The sequence below is a fragment of the Pipistrellus kuhlii genome, unplaced genomic scaffold, assembly GCF_014108245.1.
Source record: "Pipistrellus kuhlii isolate mPipKuh1 unplaced genomic scaffold, mPipKuh1.p scaffold_m20_p_51, whole genome shotgun sequence".
NCBI classification, from domain to species: domain Eukaryota; kingdom Metazoa; phylum Chordata; class Mammalia; order Chiroptera; family Vespertilionidae; genus Pipistrellus; species Pipistrellus kuhlii.
This window is the reverse complement of record NW_023425553.1, coordinates 1,053,022-1,070,208: the sequence shown is the minus strand read 5'-3', so window position 1 is coordinate 1,070,208 and position 17,187 is coordinate 1,053,022. Positions and strand designations below refer to the sequence as shown.

Here is a 17,187-nt window from a genome sequence, read left to right as displayed (position 1 = left end):
CCAAGATATTCAACAAGGGGATCTTTGAAACCTATAGACAGGAGGGCGTTCAACGCCTCGAACCCTGGCCAGGCACTCACTTTTCCGGGTTAGCAGAAAGAGCCCCTCTGTGCTCCCAGCTGATTGAAATGAAACATATTTGCTTCTTTAATACATTCGCTTGCCTTCATGGCTTCAATAAATTGGCTTTGTCACAATGCAGTCAAGTGTAATTTTCTCATTTAAATTCATTTCATTTTTTAAAATATATTTTATTGGTGTTTTTTTTTACAGAGAGGAAGAGAGAGGGATAGAGTTAGAAACATCGATGAGAGAGAATCATCGACCAGCTGCCTCCTGCACACCCCCCACTGGGGATGTGCCCGCAACCAAGGTACATGCCCTTGCCAGAATCGAACCCGGTACCCTTCAGTCGGCAGGCTGATGCTGTATCCACTGAGCCAAATCGGTTTCGGCTAAATTCATTGCTATGAGAAGACAAGACTCGAGGCTGAGGTCAGCCCACTCCCTCTGACTCAGGAGGCTGTCCCGTAACATCTCTGGTGTCTGTGTGAGTTGCCTGTCATGTGTGCAGAGATCAAATGAACCCAGTTCAGGCCTCTAGAAAGAGCCCCCAAAGGAATCCTTTCCTCCTTTGTTCTGGAAATAAAAATTTCCCCGAATTCGGAGGCTCTAACTTGAGATAAGAACTCAACTCACAGCCCTGGCTGGTTTGGCTCAGTGGATAGAGCGTCAGCCTGCTGACTCAAGGGTCCCAGGTTGGATTCTGGTCCAGGGCATGTACCTTGGTCGCAGGCACATCCTTGTGTGTGTGTGTGTGTGTGTGTGTGTGTGTGTGTGCAGGAGGCAGCTGATCAATGTTTCTCTCTCATCCATGTTTCCAACTCTCTATCCCTCTCCCCTCCTCTCTGTAAAATAATCAATAAAATATATTTTTTAAAAAGAACTCAACTCAGAGGTAAGCTCTCCTCTTCAGACGCTGCTTATTAAGGCTATCGCTGCGAAATGTAAAATGCTAGCTCACTTCCCTGCGGCTTACATTAAAGCACAAAACCCTTTTTTATATGATTGAGTCTAAGAATACTTTTTTTTAGAAATTTTTAAAAAAATATACTTTGTTGATTTTTTTTTTTTTACAGAGAGGAAGAGAGAGGGATAGACAGTTAGAAACATCAATGAGAGAGAATCATTGATCAGCTGATTCCAGAGAATCTTTCCAAACAACATAGACCAAGACAGTAAAGAGCCTAGAAATTAAATGATCCAAGGAAAACTGGGGGAGGCGGGCATAAGGGATGAAGGGGGGGAGGAGGACGAAGATACTCCTCATAGAGTTCACTGTCATAGGATTTGACCTTGGGATTTCTGGGCACTTAAGAGAAGGAATGTTAGAAATCTCTAATCCTTCAATAAAAGCCAGTCAAAAGGAGAAGTGGACAAAGATTCTGATTAATCGCCTGGCCGGTGTGGTTCAGTGGTTGGTTGAGCATTGATCTCTGAACAAGGAGGTTCGATTCCTGGTCAGGGCACATGCTGGGTTGCAGGCTCCATCCCGTATGGGGTGTGTAGGAGGCATCCGATAAATGACTCTCTCTCATCATTGATGTAACTGTCTCTCTCTCCCTCTCCCTTCCTCTCTGAAATCAATAGAAATATTTTTTAATTTTTTTAAATAACATATCTCTTTTTTAAAAAAATATATTTTATTGATTTTTTTTTTACAGAGAGGAAGGGAGAGAGACAGAGAGTTAGAAACATCCATCAGCCGAAACCGGTTTGGCTCAGTGGATAGAGAGCCGGCCTGCGGGCTGAAGGGTCCTGGGTTCGATTCCGGTCAAGGGCATGTACCTGGGTTGTGGGCACATCCCTAGTGGGAGGTGTGCAGGAGGCAGCTGATCGATGATTCTCTCTCATCGATGTTTCTAACTCTCTATCCCTCCTCCTTGCCTCTCTGTAAAAAATCAATAAAATATATTTTTAAAAAAAGAAAAAGAAACATCCATCAGCTAGCTGCCTCCTGCACAGCCCCCACCTAGGATGTGCCCGCAGCCAATGTACATACCCTTGACTGGAATTGAACCTGGGAACCTTTCAGTCTGCAGGCTGATGCTCTATCCACTGAGCAAAACCGGTTTCAGCTATTTAAAAAAAAATTTTTTTTTGAATTCTGATTAACCAAGAAATTGGATCTAAGGAGCAAATGTGAAAACTGGGAGTGACCAGGAAGAAAACGTGGGAACCCGCCTCCTAAAGCAGGCTAAGGTAGCAAACAGAGGGCCCTAGCTTAGCCACCCAGAGCACAGAAAAGCTGTTCGGGCCGAAACCGGTTTGGCTCAGTGGATAGAGCATCGGCTTGGGGACTGAAAGGTCCCGGGTTCGATCCTGGTCAAGGGCATGTACCTTGGTTGTGGGCATATCCCTAGTAGGGGGTGTGCAAGAGGCAGCTGATGGATGACTCTCTCTCATCGATGTTTCTAACTATCTCTCTCCCTTCCTCTCTGTACAAAATCAATAAAATATATTTTAAAAAAAAGAAAAGAGAAGAGAAAAGAAAAGCTGCTCAGCCATCATGAAGGATATTTCCGCCTCCGTTGAGGCTGCTGACAGTTGCTCTGGCGAAATTTCCACTCGGTCCTTCCTCTTATCAGAGCGTCGCAAGATGATGACAGAATGAATGTGGACAATTCTGACGGTGTCGACCTAAGGAGACATCCACAAAAACGTTTACTTCTGTCTCTCTCCAGTATCTCCCCCTGCGATTATAGAACTGCATCGCGTTACGTTCTCAGGTTAGAGATTCCATTTTAGAAAGCTGACATTCTCCCCACGTAGGAGTGGAATGTTTCAACTAAAAGCCATCTAACCTCACCATATATACTTCCGAACAAAAAAATACTACAGCTGATATTTAGGTCAAGGAAGGACTTTCTGAATGATCAACTTATAATCATTTGATTCACAACTACGTGCGAGATACTGTCACACAAAAGAATACAATTTTCAGAGCGCTCAAACTTCAGCTGTTTCAAATGCTAACCGTCTAGCTGAACAGCAGCACGTTCATTTACTACATTAGTAAATTAATGCTACAGAAGCTCAGAGGAAAGGAGTCACTTAGATTAGAAAAAAAAAATCTTCATAGAAAAGGCATACAAGCGTTCGTATTTCCTGACTGCTGTGTGTGCACACGTGTTTGTGTGTGCGTACATACGTGTGTGTGTGTTTGTGTGTGTGTGTGTGTGTGTGTGTGTGGATAGAGTTTCTGAAGATTCCAAATGGATGCGGGTGATAAGTTTGGGAGACAAGTTGGCTAACTGATTTGAAGAGAAAACGAGATGGAATGGCAGATTGTAAGCTGAGACCTCAACTGCCAACCCCTGACCTGCGGGATGAACTGGACAAAGGAAAATATTTCAGATTGCCTGGACATGAAGGGATAACATACTGGACTAACTGGATGGCAGAGACGGAAGAAAGAGATGGGAGATTCATCAAGAAGGAAGAATCCACGAGGTTTGGTAGCTTATGGACCATGGGGGAGAGAAGACAGGAGAGTGTCAATGGTGACTCTGAAGTGTTTAAGGTTGAAATGGTGAAATGGGAGGCAGATTGAAGTTTAGCAAGGATCAGGATGGAAGGAAGGAAGGAAGGAAGGAAGATGAGCAGGCTGATCTGGGAGGAGAGGATGCAAATAAAAGCAAGGAGCAGTGTGGAGAGACAGCCCAGAGGTCCAGGCCTAAATCAAGGGGGGCGGGGGGGGGGGGTGTTCCCACGTTTGGGATGGAGTACAGTAAGAGGAGCCAGGAAGAATGGCAGAGGAGTCCAAACCAGAACAATGAAATGGTTTGAAAGTTTCAAAGGAAAGATGGGGGTGGCGTTTCCAGATGTTGCAGGGACGTGGGTAAAATCGAAGAGGAGATTTTTAAGCTCCAGACCTACACAGTGCAGCACAGCAGCCATTATGTAATGTGGCCACTGAGCTTGAAATGTGGTCCCGCTTCATGCCTTTGTCCACCTGGTGAACTCTCTCAGCCTGTAAATTCCCATGGATGAGCCTTTAAAAGCTCATTCTGTAAAGAACTGATCATTCTCCCCTGTCATACGTTTTTAATAATACAAATACACATCTGTGCTAGAGTTTGTATCATGTTGTGTTCTCTTTGTTGACATAATTTCCTCCTCTACTGGAATATAAGACTTTTCACTGTAGTTTTGATTCGCATTTCCCTACTGGCTAGTGAAGTCAAGCACCTCTTCCTATATCTGTTGGCCATTCGTATGTCTTCTGGTGAGAAGTGTCTGTTCAGGTCCTCCACCAATTTAAAAAAAAACATATTTTATTGATTTTTTACAGAGAGGAAGGGAGAGGGATAGAGAGCTAGAAACGTCGATGAGAGAGAAACATCAACCAGCCGCCTCCTGCACACTCCCCACCGGGGATGTGCCCGCAACCAATGTACATGCCCTTGACCGGAATCGAACCCAGGACCTTTCAGTCCGCTCTATCCACTGAGCCAAACCGGTCTTGGCCTCCACTAATTTTTTAATTGGATAGTAACACCTTGTGGGAGCTGTTGTTTACAAATAACGTCTTCTATTCAGTTATTGCCTTTTTCTTTTTTTTTCTTTTTTTGGTGGTTTCTTTTGTTGCACAGAAGCTTTTGTGTTTGATACAGTCCCATTCATTTATTTTTGCTCTTACTTTCTTTGCCTTTGGGGTCAAATTCATAAAATCTTTTCTAAGACCAAAGTTCGGAAGTTTAATACCTATGTTTTCTTCCTGTGTAATTTATTAAGGTCTTTGATCCATTTTTATTTTTTATATGGAGACAAACAGTAGTCTAGTTTCATTCTTTTGCATGTAGCTTTCCAATTTTCCCAGATCTTATATTTAGGTCTTTGATCCATTTTTATTTTTTATATGGAGACAAACAGTAGTCTAGTTTCATTCTTTTGCATGTAGCTTTCCAATTTTCCCAACACCACTTTTTTTTTTTTTTTAATTTGTGTTAACCCCCCCCCCCCCGAGGATATTTTCCCTGTTGATTCTTAGAGCAAGCAGAAAGGGGGGGGGAAGAAGAGAGAGAGAGAGAGAGAGAGAGAGAGAGAGAGAGAGAGAGAGAGAGAGAGAGAGAGAGAGAGAGAGAGAGAGAGAAACATCAATGTGGGAGAGAGACATTGATGGGTTGCCTCCCACATGCACCCCCATGGGACTGGGGATCAAACCTGCAATCCTTTGGAGCATGGGGCCCATGCTCTAACCACTTAGAAACACGGCCAGGCTTCCCAGAACCATTTATTGAAGAGGCTTCTTTTCCTCCAGTGTACCACCTCACACCTGTTAGAATGGCTACTATCAACAAGATAAGTAATAACAAGTGTAGCAGAGGATGTAGAGAAAAAGGAACCCACATTCACTGCTGGTGGGAATGTAAACTGGTACAGCCACTATGGAAAACAGTGTGGCTCAGTGGTTGGCATTGAGCTATAAACCAGGAGGTCACAGTTCAATTCCTGGTCAGGGCACATGCCTGGGTTGCAGGCTCAACCCCCAGTAGGGGGCATGCAGGAGGCTGCCAATCAATGATTCTCTCTTGTCATTGATGTTTTCATCTCATTCTCCCTCTCCCTTCCTCTCTAAATCAATAAAAAATATATATAAAAAAATAATATGCTGAAACCGGTTTGGCTCAGTGGTAGAGCGTTGGTCTGCGGACTGAAGGGTCCCGGGTTCGATTCCGGTCAAGGGCATGTACCTTGGTTGCGGGCACATCCCCTGTAGGGGGTGTGCAGGAGGCAACTGGTTGATGTTTCTCTCTCATCGACATTTCTAGCTGTCTATCTCTCTCCTTTCCTCTCTGTAAAAAAAAATCAATAAAATATATTTAAAAAAAAAAAAAAAACAGTATGGATGTTAACTCAAAAAATTAAGAATAGAGTTACCATATGCCCCAGTAATCCCTCTCCTGAGTATCTACACAAAGAATTGAAAACATTTATTTGCAAAGATATATTCACCCCTATGTTCATTACAGCATTATTCATGGTGGCCAAGACATGAAAACAACCAAAGTGTCCCTAAATAGATGATTGGATAAAAATATGGCACATATATACAAAGATGAAATAATGCCATTTGCAACAACATGGATGGATCTTGAGAATATCATGCCAAGCAAAATAAGTCATAAAAAGTCAAGAACCATATGATTTCGCTCATGTGGGATATAAAACTAAAATCAACAAATGAACAAAAAAGAGAAACAAAAAAACAAACAAACTCACTCAGAAACCGACAACAATATGGTGTTACCAGGAGGGAAGGGGGGTGAGGGGTAGTAAATGGTAATGGGGGTCAAAAATATAGTGATAGCCGAAACCGGTTTGGCTCAGTGGTAGAGCGTCGGTCTGCGGACTAAAAGGTCCCAGGTTCGATTCCAGTCAAGGGCATGTACTTGGTTGTGGGCACATCCCCAGTAGGGGTGGTGCAAGAGGCAGCTGATCGATGATTCTCTCTCATCGATGTTTCTAACTCTCTATCTCTCCTCCTCTCTGTAAAAAATCAATAGAATATATTTAAAAGAAAAGAACCTTCAGAATTGAAGGCAAACTAAAGATATTTACATATGCAAAAAGTTGATAGAATTCATTATCAGCACAGAAATATTAAAGAGAGTTCTTTGGGAAGAAAGAAAATCCCAGCTATGAAGGAAAGAAGAACACTATAAAGAGTAAAATATGTGTGTAAGTGTAAATAAATAATAATTGTACAAAACAGTAATAATATTATGCGGTGCATAAAATATCCATAGAATTAAAATGCATGACAGCACTAATCCAAAAGGTGGGAGGGTGAAATGAAATTATAGTGTTCTTAGGTTCTAGTATTAGCAGAGAAATAGTAAAAAATAAAAACTAAATAAAAATAGCCATTTGTATTAGACTAATAAATAAAAAATATCCTAATATGTAAGGACACATATATAATATCACAATCAATAAAGAAATTTAAAAAAACCTGGGTCGTGAGAGATGCAAATCAAAACAACAATGCGGTATCATCTCACACCTGTCAGAACGGCCAACATCAATAAATCAACAAACGACAAGTGTTGGCGAGGTTGCGGAGAAAAAGGAACCCTCGTGCACTGCTGGTGGGAATGCAGACTGGTGCAACCACTGTGGAGAACAGTGTGGAGTTTCTGCAAAAAACTGAAAATGGAACTCCCATTTGACCCAGTAATCCCACTCCTAGGAATATATCCCAAGAAACTAGAAACACCAATCAGAAAGGATATATGCACTCCTATGTTCATAGCAGCATAATTTACAATAGCTATTATTTGGAAACAGCCTAAGTGTCCGTCAGCAGATGATTAGATAAAAAAAAACTTTGGTACATCTACACAATGGAATACTATGCTGCCATAAAAAAGAAGGAATTCTCATCATTTGCAGCAACCTGGATGGAATTGGAGAATATCATGCTGAGTGAAATAAGCCAATCAATGAAAGAGAAACACATGGCCAAGACTGGTTTGGCTCAGTGGATAGAGCGTCAGCCTGCGGACTGAAAGGTCCCAGGTTCAATTCTGGTCAAGGGCATGTACATGGTTGCGGGCACATCCCCAGTGTGGGGGGGGGGGGGGGAGGGTGCAGGAGGCAGCTGATAGATGTCTCTCTCTCATAGATGTTTCTAGCTCTCTATCCCTCTCTCTTCCTCTCTGTAAGAAATTAATAAAATATATTTTTTTTTAAAAAGAGAAACACATGACCTCACTCATTTATGGATAATAAAGAACATTATAAACTGACTAACCAAAAGATAGATATAGAGACAGTAAAGCAACAAGCAGACTGTCAAATTACAGCGGGGAGGGTAGGGAGACCTGGGGGAGATAAGAGATCAACCGAAGGACTTGTATACATGCATATAAGTACAACCAATGGACACAAAACTCTGGGGAGGGAGGGCATGTAGGGGAGGGGGGGCGATGGTATACGTACACAAATAATAATTTAATTAAAAGAATAAAAAAATAAAAATTGATATAAAGAAAAACAAACAAAAGCAACCCTGGGTCGTAATGACCAGAAGCTGACCAACCAGAAGTCAGTGCTGGTCCTGCCCCCAAGCAAGTGGTAAGGGGCAATCAGGCAGGCAGGCAGAGTGGTTAGTGGTGATCAGGTAGGCAGACCAGCGGTTAGGGGAGATCAGGTAGGCAGATGGTCCCTCGCTGGGCTGGCCCTGCCCCAAGCAAGTGTAAGTGGCAATCAGGCAGGCAGGCAGGCAGAGTGGTTAGGGGTAACAGGTAGGCAGACCAGTGGTTAGGGGTGATCAGATAGGCAGGCAAGTGGTTACGGGAGATCAGGTAGGCAGATGGCCCCTCACCAGACTGGCCCTGCCCACAAGCAAGCAGTTAGGGGCACTCAGGAAGGCAGGCAGAGTCGTTGGGGTGATCAGGTAGGCAGATGGCCCCTCGCCGGGCTGGACCTGCCCCCCAGCAAAAAAAGAGGGAGGCCCAGGCCAGCCAAGCCATTGCACTCCAGCCTGTCATCTGCAGAGGGAGGTCACCAGTAGCAGGGGAGGGGGTCAGCGTTGCACAAATGGCAAGCAGTGGCAGCAGCGGGGGTGGGGCCAGCTGCCTGCAGCTGGGGGAAGGAAAGCCCAATAGGCCCTGATATCAGGCCAGACCTAAGGACCCTACCTGAGGGGTTCCGGATTGTGAGAGGGTGCAGGCCGGGCTGAAGGGACCTCCCCATCTCCCCCTCTCCGCAAGTGCACGAATTTCCGTGCACCGGGCCTCTAGTATATTATAATATGTAGGATAACTACTAAAAGGAAAGTAAAAGAAGGATATAACTAATTAATGGAGGATCAAAGTGGAATAGTAAAACACAGTTGATGAATCCAAAAGAAGGCAAGAACATAAAGCAAAGTGGGTCAAATATAAAGCAAAAAGATGGCAGCAATAACCCATGTATATCAATCATTACAATAAAGGTAATTGGACTAAATACTCCAACTAAAAAGATTATCAAACTAGATTATCAAAACTATAGGTTCCTAATGATACATACTTTAAACATGAATATACAGAAAGGCTAAAACATAAAAGAATAGAAAAGATATGCCATGCCAACACTAACTAAAAAAATAAGGCCCCTGAATTCTGATGAAGTTTCATATCTACAATCAAACTTTGTTTTCCAAACCTCTCCCATTTCCAACAATTCAGTCCTTGACCAGTTGTTCCGAGAAAAGGTCTCTGTTGTCAAACCAAACTTCCGCTGACAATCATTCCAAGCTGATACCTCACAGACAATAAAGGAAAGAATGCTTTTGTTGCTGAAGAAGTCAAAGATTAGCAAATTTTTAAAACATAAAGCAGCCATCAAGAGTGCCAATGTTGCTAAGGATGAGAAAGAACCCGGTCACAGGCAATGAGAGGGAGAGAATCTGTTGTTGATGTGGGTAAAGGAAAAGCAGGCAGAGAGGGACAGCACTTCGGAGGCAGTGTCACGGGACAAGCAAAGATGCTACGTGCTGACCCGAAGGACATCCCTGGACCAAACGCTGACAGTGATTCCTGTAAGGCTAGTGTGGGTGGTTCGATAAACTTAACAAGTGTTTATTTACACCTTAAACAGTACATTGGACATGCACTGTATGTAAGAAAGGTTACAGCAGAATCATTTGGGAGTCTGGAATGGATTAATTCAATTTACATTCTTTCTTGGTTTTAAAATATATATTTTATTGATTTTTTTTTTTTTTTTTTTTTTACAGAGAGGAAGGGAGAGGGATAGAGAACCAGAAACATCGATGAAATAGAATCATCGACTAGCTGCCTCTTGCACACCCCCTACTAGGGATGTGCCCGTAACCAAGGTACATGCCCTTGACAGGAATGGAACCTGGGACCCTTCAGTCCGCAGGCCGACGCTCTATCCACTGAGCCAAACCGGTTTCAGCTAATTCTTACTTATAATGGGAGAAAATGATTCCGGTTTTCAAACAAATCACTTCTCGAACAGCCTCCTGGAACGAATTAAGTTCAAGAACCGAGGTGCCACTGTGTTTGGATGATACAAACTGACACAGAATTTAAGACAAGGGAATAGACTCTTGAAAAATAAAATTATGTCATTAAGATTGCAAATGCATTTGAGTAGGAGTTGATGCCAAGGGTGAATATTCTCTTTGCCTCTAGTCAGAGAAGGTTTCAGAATTCAAAAGAGTGAGCAAAAGCAATTCAGGATGGAATGGCAAGACCAGCCCAGGGAGAGATGGAAAACAAAATAAAAAGCATAAAGGCCACAGACTAGCAGGGATCCTGAAAGCCACAGGGAGCTGGAGGGCCAGAGAAAACAGTTATGGTCATAGTCATATAAGTAGTGAGATATTCCAACGTGGCTAGATCGGCCCCTACACCTTTTCAGTCTTGGAATTAAGGGACTAAAACCAATTCCTTTTGTTCCTGTGTCTTGGCAAACTATGGCCTGACTTGGCTGCTTTAGACCAAATCTGACCACGTTCATTCATGTCTGTATTGCAGCCGCTTTTGTGTTACAACGCAGAGCTGAGTAACTGCAACGGAGACGGCGTGGTCTTGGCCCACAAAACTAAAAATATTTACCATCTGGCCCTTTCCAGAAAGTTTGCACTGCCTGGCGTGGCTTTCCATGGGTAGTGGGCACGTAATACTAATTTCCTATTGTAGAGGACTTACGTTCATTCATACAATGGGTATTTATTGAGTACATACTATATGGAAGGCACTACAGAGTGGCCTGAGTGTACAATGATAAACAGGATACAGTAGTGACATCCAGGAAGAGAGACAGGGAAACAACTCCATGACAGCATACAAGCAGTGTGACTGATATGTTCAAGGAGCTAGGGCAGCACAGAGAGGCTCTCTAACCTAGCCTACAGGTCAGAGCAGGCTACTTAAAGGAGACAAGTGGCACCCAGGCTGAACTGCCAGGGATAAGTTGTTAATCAAGCAGAGAAGAGGGAAGTAGTCCACGCATAACAACCAGCAGATACAAGGCGTGAAACAGCAGAGCATAATGTGGAAACTGACATAATTTACCATGGTGAGAACTTGGATCCATGTGAAGAAATATCCTATATAATAAAACCCTAATATGCAAATCGACCGAACGGCAGAACAATCGGTTGCTATGATGCGCACTGTCCATCAGGGGGCAGATGCTCAACACAGGAGCTGCCCCCTGGTGATCAATGCGCTCCCACAGGAGGAGCGCCACCCAGCCAGAAGCCAGGCTCAAAGCTGGCGAACGCAGGGCCTCTAGTTCGATCTAATAAAGAGGGAATATGCTAATTGACCCTCACACCATCGCAAAGATGGTGGCGCCCACAGCTAATAAGGAGGGAATATGCTAATTAACTACCCAGCCCTCAAAGATGGTGGCACCCACAGCCAATAAGAAGGGAATATGCTAATTGACTGTCATGCTCTCAAAGATGGTGGCATCCACAACCACAAGATGGTGGCACCCAGCTACTCAGGGCCAGCCCAAAGTGCAGGCAAGCCTCGGATGGTGGCTGCTCAGCCACCCAGGGCTACCCGAGGCTCAGGTAACCAGGGCCAGCCAAGGCTTGCACTGTCGGCAGTGGCAGCAGCAGAGGTGTGATGAAGCATCACCTTCCCCTGATCGCTGGGTTGCCTCCCACCTCTGAGGCCTCCTGGACTGTGAAAGGGGGCATGCAGGCTGAGGAACCCCCCTCCAGTGCATGAATTTTCATGCACTGAGCCTCTAGTAAGGACATAAACAGAAATGAGATCATGACAGGCCCTGAATGCTTCACTAATGGGACTTCAATCTAAAGATTTTAAGCAGCAGTACATGAGACTTATGTTCTCAAAAGATCACGTCCTAAGCAGTTAAAAAGGACTAGCATCAGGAGAGACTCTAATCAAGGAAACTAATGGAGAGGCTAGCACAGGAATCGAAGAAAGAAGTGATGAGGACCTCAAATAAGATAGCGGTATTTGGGATGAAGCATTGGAAACAAATATGAAAGCAATTTAGGTTTATGGCTCTCAATGGCAGGCAGTGGTTACCAAACTTGGCTGCACATAAGAATCGCCTGGATAGCTTTTCCAAATTCTATTGCTCAGGTCACACCCCAGACCAACTGAACCACCCTCGGGATTTTGTAAACATTACTGGGTGATTCCAGGCTTGGGAACTACTGTGGCAGCGATGTTGGAGGGATTGAGGAAGAGGAAAGGTTCAGTTTTGAACATGTTAGTTTAAGATGCCTGTGTTTAGCCCAGCCAGTGTGTCTCAGTGGTTGAGCACTGACCTATGAACCAGGAGGTCATGGTTTGATTCCAGTCAGGGCACATGCCTCGGTTGAGGGCTCAATCCCCAGTGGGGGCATGGAGGGGGCAGCCAATCAATATCTCTCATCACTGATATTTCTATCTTTCTCCCTCTTCTTTCCTCTCTGAAATCAATAAATATGCTATATAATAAAAGCCTAATATGCTAAGTATCCGACCGTTGGACCAGTCACTATCATGCACACTGACCACCAGGGGGCAGATGCCCCAACCAGTAGGTTAGCTTGCTGCTGGGGTCTGGCCGATGGGGACTGAGCAAGATGGACCGGACATGCCCTGGAGCCCTCCTGGGTCCCTTCCTGGCCTCTAAAATATTTCTTCTAATTAATGTCCTTTCAATGTACACGAATTAGTGCACCAGGCCTCTAGTATACATTAGTGTGTGTGTGTGTGTGTGTGTGTGTGTGTGTGTGTATTTTAGAGGCCCACTGCACAAAACTTGTGTACGGGGGGGAGGTGGGAATCTCTCAGCCCAGCCAGCATCCTCTCCAATCCAGGACTCCTTGGGGGATGTCCAACTGCCTCTCACTATCCAGGACCACTGGCCCCTAACTGATCGCCTGCCTGCCTGCCTGATGGCCCCTCACCACCTCTGCCTGCCTGCCTGCCTGATTGCCCCTAACTGCTCCCCTGCTGGCTTGATTGCCCCTAACTGCCTCTGCCTCACCCCACACCCGGGACCTAGGATTCCCTCCTTTGGCCAGTCACAGGTACTCGGGACCCAGGTTACCCTCCCTCTGTCCAGCCGCCGTCACCCAGAACCCAGGGGACCGTTGGCTGGTGGCTTCACCCAGGCCGCAGCTGCAGGCGCTGGCACCCAGGACTGCAGGACAGGCAGCTTGTCCCTCTCCCAAGCTACAGGCGCAGGTGCAGCTGCTGGTGTCCAGGACTGCAGGGCGGGAGGCTTGTTCCTCTCCTGGGCTGCAGCCTAGCTGGTCTCCATTCTTCTCTCGTGAGCTCATCTGTGCCTGGCTGGTCCCCATTCCTCTCTCTCAAGCTCATTTATGCCTGGCTGGTCCCCATTCTTCTCTTACCAGTGTTGACTGTCTGAGCTGTTATGGCGTGAGGGCGTGACAACCATTTGCTCTTTATTATATAGCAAATATATATATTATTTTTTTAATACTATATTTTATTGATTTCTTACAGAGAGGAAGGGAGAGAGATAGAGAGCTAGAAACGTCGATGAGAGAGAAACATCGACCAGCTGCCTCCTGCACACCCCCTACTGGGATGTGCCCGCAACCAACGTACATGCCCTTGACCGGAATCAAACCTGGAACCTTTCAGTCGCAGACTGACGCTCTACCGCTGAGCCAAACCGGTTTCGGCGCAAATATATATTAAAAGATGCCCATGTTTAGCTACATTTGGATATCCACTGGACAGTTGACTCTGACATTCTAGAGCTTGGAATAATTTATACTAACTAGTATCTACTGGTTAACAATGACGACAGTCAAAATAGCCAATATTTATTATCTACCTGCCATGTGTCAGACACTTGTAAAAGTGCTTTCATGTATTAAACTGCCTCTCCCAATGACCCAGTGAGGTTAGTACTATTGTTATACCCATTTTACAGGTGAGTGTTTTACTTACATTACCCAAATCCAACTTTCTCAACAACTCTATGAGGTTGGTGACGATCATTATCTCTGTTTTACAGATGAAAAATGAGAAGCTTGAGGATGTTAAGTAACATGCCCAAAGTCACACGGTAAGTATCAGAGAAAGGATCTGAAGACAGATCTCTCTAACCTCAATGTCCGTTGCAACTAAAGCCACAGGAGAGGCAATGCTGCCAGCTGACATGGCTCAGTGGTTGAGCATTGACCTATGAGCCAGGAGGTCAGGGTTCAATTCCCGGTCAGGACACATGCCTGGGTTGCGGGCTCGATCCTCAGTGGGGGGTGTGCAGGAGGCGGCCCAATCAATGATTCTCTCTCATCATTGATGTTTCTATCTCCCTCTCCCTTCCTCTCTGAAATCAATCCTATAAAATAAAAGCCCAATGACCATAATGGCATAACGACCAGAATGACCACTCAACCAGTTGCTATGAGGTGCACTGACCACCTCTCGGTCCCTCCCTCTTACCCCAACCCACAGGCTCGGATCACCGGATGGTGAATGCGGAACTGGGTGGGTGGTGGCAGCAGGGTGGGACTGGGGACTGGTGAGGGGAACCAGGTGGGTGGCGGCAGTGGGGTGGGACTGGGGACTGGCAATTGGGTGGAAGATGGCCCTCATCACAGGCTAGGCCTACCTGTGCACAATTTCGTGCACTGGGCCTCTAGTAAAAATATTTCTTAAAAAAATTTCTCGGAAGATAAGGAGGCCAAGGCAGAAACCTGGAGAATGGTTAATGCATAGGCAGGGGAGGAATAAGGAGATACCGCAAAAACAAAACAAATAAAAACCCTCATGGGAGTTCTGCACTCCAAATTGAAAGATTAAGAGAAGCACCAAGAAACAATCTAAGGATGTAGGAACGAGGAGGGGGCTGGAGAGGCAGAACTGGAAAGCAGATTTTGGTGGGTTTGAATGGAGAAGGTAAATAAGGTCTGGTCGGTTAAGGAAGGATGTGAGCGTAATTACTACAGGGAGATACAGGACTGAGAAGTGATTTTTCTTTCCCTTCTGAAAATGAAAGTGATGTAAGCACATTTGTATCCCAAGGGAAAAGAGCCAGATGACAGGAAAAGGTTGAAAACACAGAAGAAAAACCGGGTATTTTTTTTTTTTTAATATATTCTTATTGATTTCAAAAGGAAGAAAGAGGGAGAGATAGAAACATCAATGATGAAAGAAAATCATTGATCAGCTGCCTCCTGCACGCCCCCTATTGGGGATCGAGCCCACAACCCAGACACGTGCCCTTGGCCAGAATAGAACCTGGGACCTTCCAGTTTGCAAGCTGATGCTCTACCCACTGAGCTAAACCGGCTAGGGCAAGACAGGGTATTTCATAAGCAAGGTCCTTAAAGAAGCTGCAGCCCTGGGTTGGGAATGAACTTCTTTCCTTCATATGGGAAGAAAGAAGGCCAAGTGGTTAACACGATGAAGTTTGTATACAGAGGTAATAAGTAGATGGAGTTGTTGTCCTATAGTTTTATCACCTCTATCATCTGCTTGGCAGGAAGAGAGGACATCATTTTTGTTTTTGTCTCTTACAAAAGCACTGGCCTGTGCCATATTGGGGAAAAAGTAACTGTTCCTATATACCAATTAGGTAGAGAAGCATTATACTAGACCACGTGACCAGAACAAATCAGAAAAGAGCAAGTCAAGGTAGACAAAGAACTATGAGCTTTGGCTAGTTTGGCCCATTAGGAAAGAAGGTTTTGCCTGAGTAGATATTGGGACTCGGGATAAAAAGATAACAAGGACATGAGCCAGCCAGAAAACAGACAGATGTCAGCAAGGAGGAGAGCTGACAGCAATTACTCATCTTGATCCAATAGTAAAAATTTGCTCCAAAGCACAGAAAACTGGTCCCATTCCTAGTGAGTAGATTTAACTAGAGAGAACACGCCACTCAGCCACAAATGCGGCCCTACACACAAAAGGGATCCATCCCCGGCTGAGTGTATCCAACAGGGCTCAGAAATCCCTTCCCAACTGCAAGTCTCCATCATGCAAATGCAAGCACACATACCTTTTCAGTGACTGTGCGCATGTCAGTTCCAGTATATGTAAATTTGGAGTCACTCCTTTTGGGGATAAATTAGAAAAAAAGGGAACAATAAAACCTTAGCAGAGACAAAGGAAGAAGAAGGAAAGTCAACTGAAGCTAAAGCTGTGAGAAGGAGTCTCTCTCACACACTCTCACACACACACACACACACACACACACACACACGACTGAGTGTACAAAGTTTTCACGGGCAAACCTTAACTCCTATTATCTTTGAGATGGGCATGAGAGTCCATATTCTGCTATGCTTCCGGGTTTAAATTAAAATTAAAACTTCAAAGCATCCAAAGTACTGGGCATCTCTGAGCTCACTGGAGGGCTCACCAGTAGGAAGTGGAAAGCCACAGAAAAGGAAAAGCCAGTTTAGATGAAGGAATGGGTCCACAGGGGGAAATGTCTGTTAATATGCACATTCGCTGCCACAAAGAAAATGAGCAGTTTCTCACTGTCATTTTAGGGGAAACAGAACATAAAACATATCAAGCAAGGAAATGGAAAATAATAGCACCATACCACAGTCAACAAAATTCTATCTGTAAGAGCATTCACACGTTCACTCATGATCTTGTTTCCCTAAACCACGTTTTTCACATAAGGTCACACATGTATCAACTGAAAATCCTCCTGCTAAAAAGTTAGGTGGAAACCAATCTTCAGGATTGGGAAGTTATTCAAAGGGTATCACTGAGGGAGCTCCAGACTGATCGTGGTAATCTAAAACACAATCCCTAACCAATATTGCCAAGCTTGTCATAACTCTGAGTTAATGGCATATAGACCAAAAGATACGAGTAAACAAATATTGTCTTACCTGGTGTCATCATTCAACTAGAGTGAGAAAGAGGAGAAAACATTATTGATCACATGACGATTATTGGATGTACATGATACAGGTTATTCGAAAAATAGGGCATACGAGAATGAAAAACTGGAGAATTTTTACTTTCGGATTGTAAGCAACTAAGCTCTAGTCTCGTCCTCTTTCACTCTGCAACACTTTAACGCTGCAGAAACTTTGTGTCTGGGAAACCATCTCCTCTCCTAGGCTCTTTGATACAATTTAATGCATCCTAGAGGAAAGACAGCAGCTGCCCTAACAGTGGTCAG

General features: G+C 44.5%; 1 protein-coding gene across 3 annotated transcripts in view; it reads right to left on the bottom strand.

The window, feature by feature from the left end:
- BRCC3 (BRCA1/BRCA2-containing complex subunit 3) overlaps window positions 1–17,187 on the bottom strand; it is a 34,429-nt gene that overhangs the window by 16,673 nt on the left and 569 nt on the right. For 2 of the 3 annotated variants that reach the window (XM_036415746.2, XM_045573497.1), the window contains exons 2-4: window positions 16,892–16,908; window positions 16,042–16,096; window positions 2,581–2,700 (exon numbers count right to left, since the gene is read on the bottom strand). In XM_036415746.2, the coding sequence (XP_036271639.1) occupies window positions 2,581–2,700; window positions 16,042–16,096; window positions 16,892–16,908 (192 nt within the window). The remainder of the gene's footprint in view (window positions 1–2,580; window positions 2,701–16,041; window positions 16,097–16,891; window positions 16,909–17,187) is intronic. The other variant, XM_036415747.2, reaches the window with a different exon arrangement.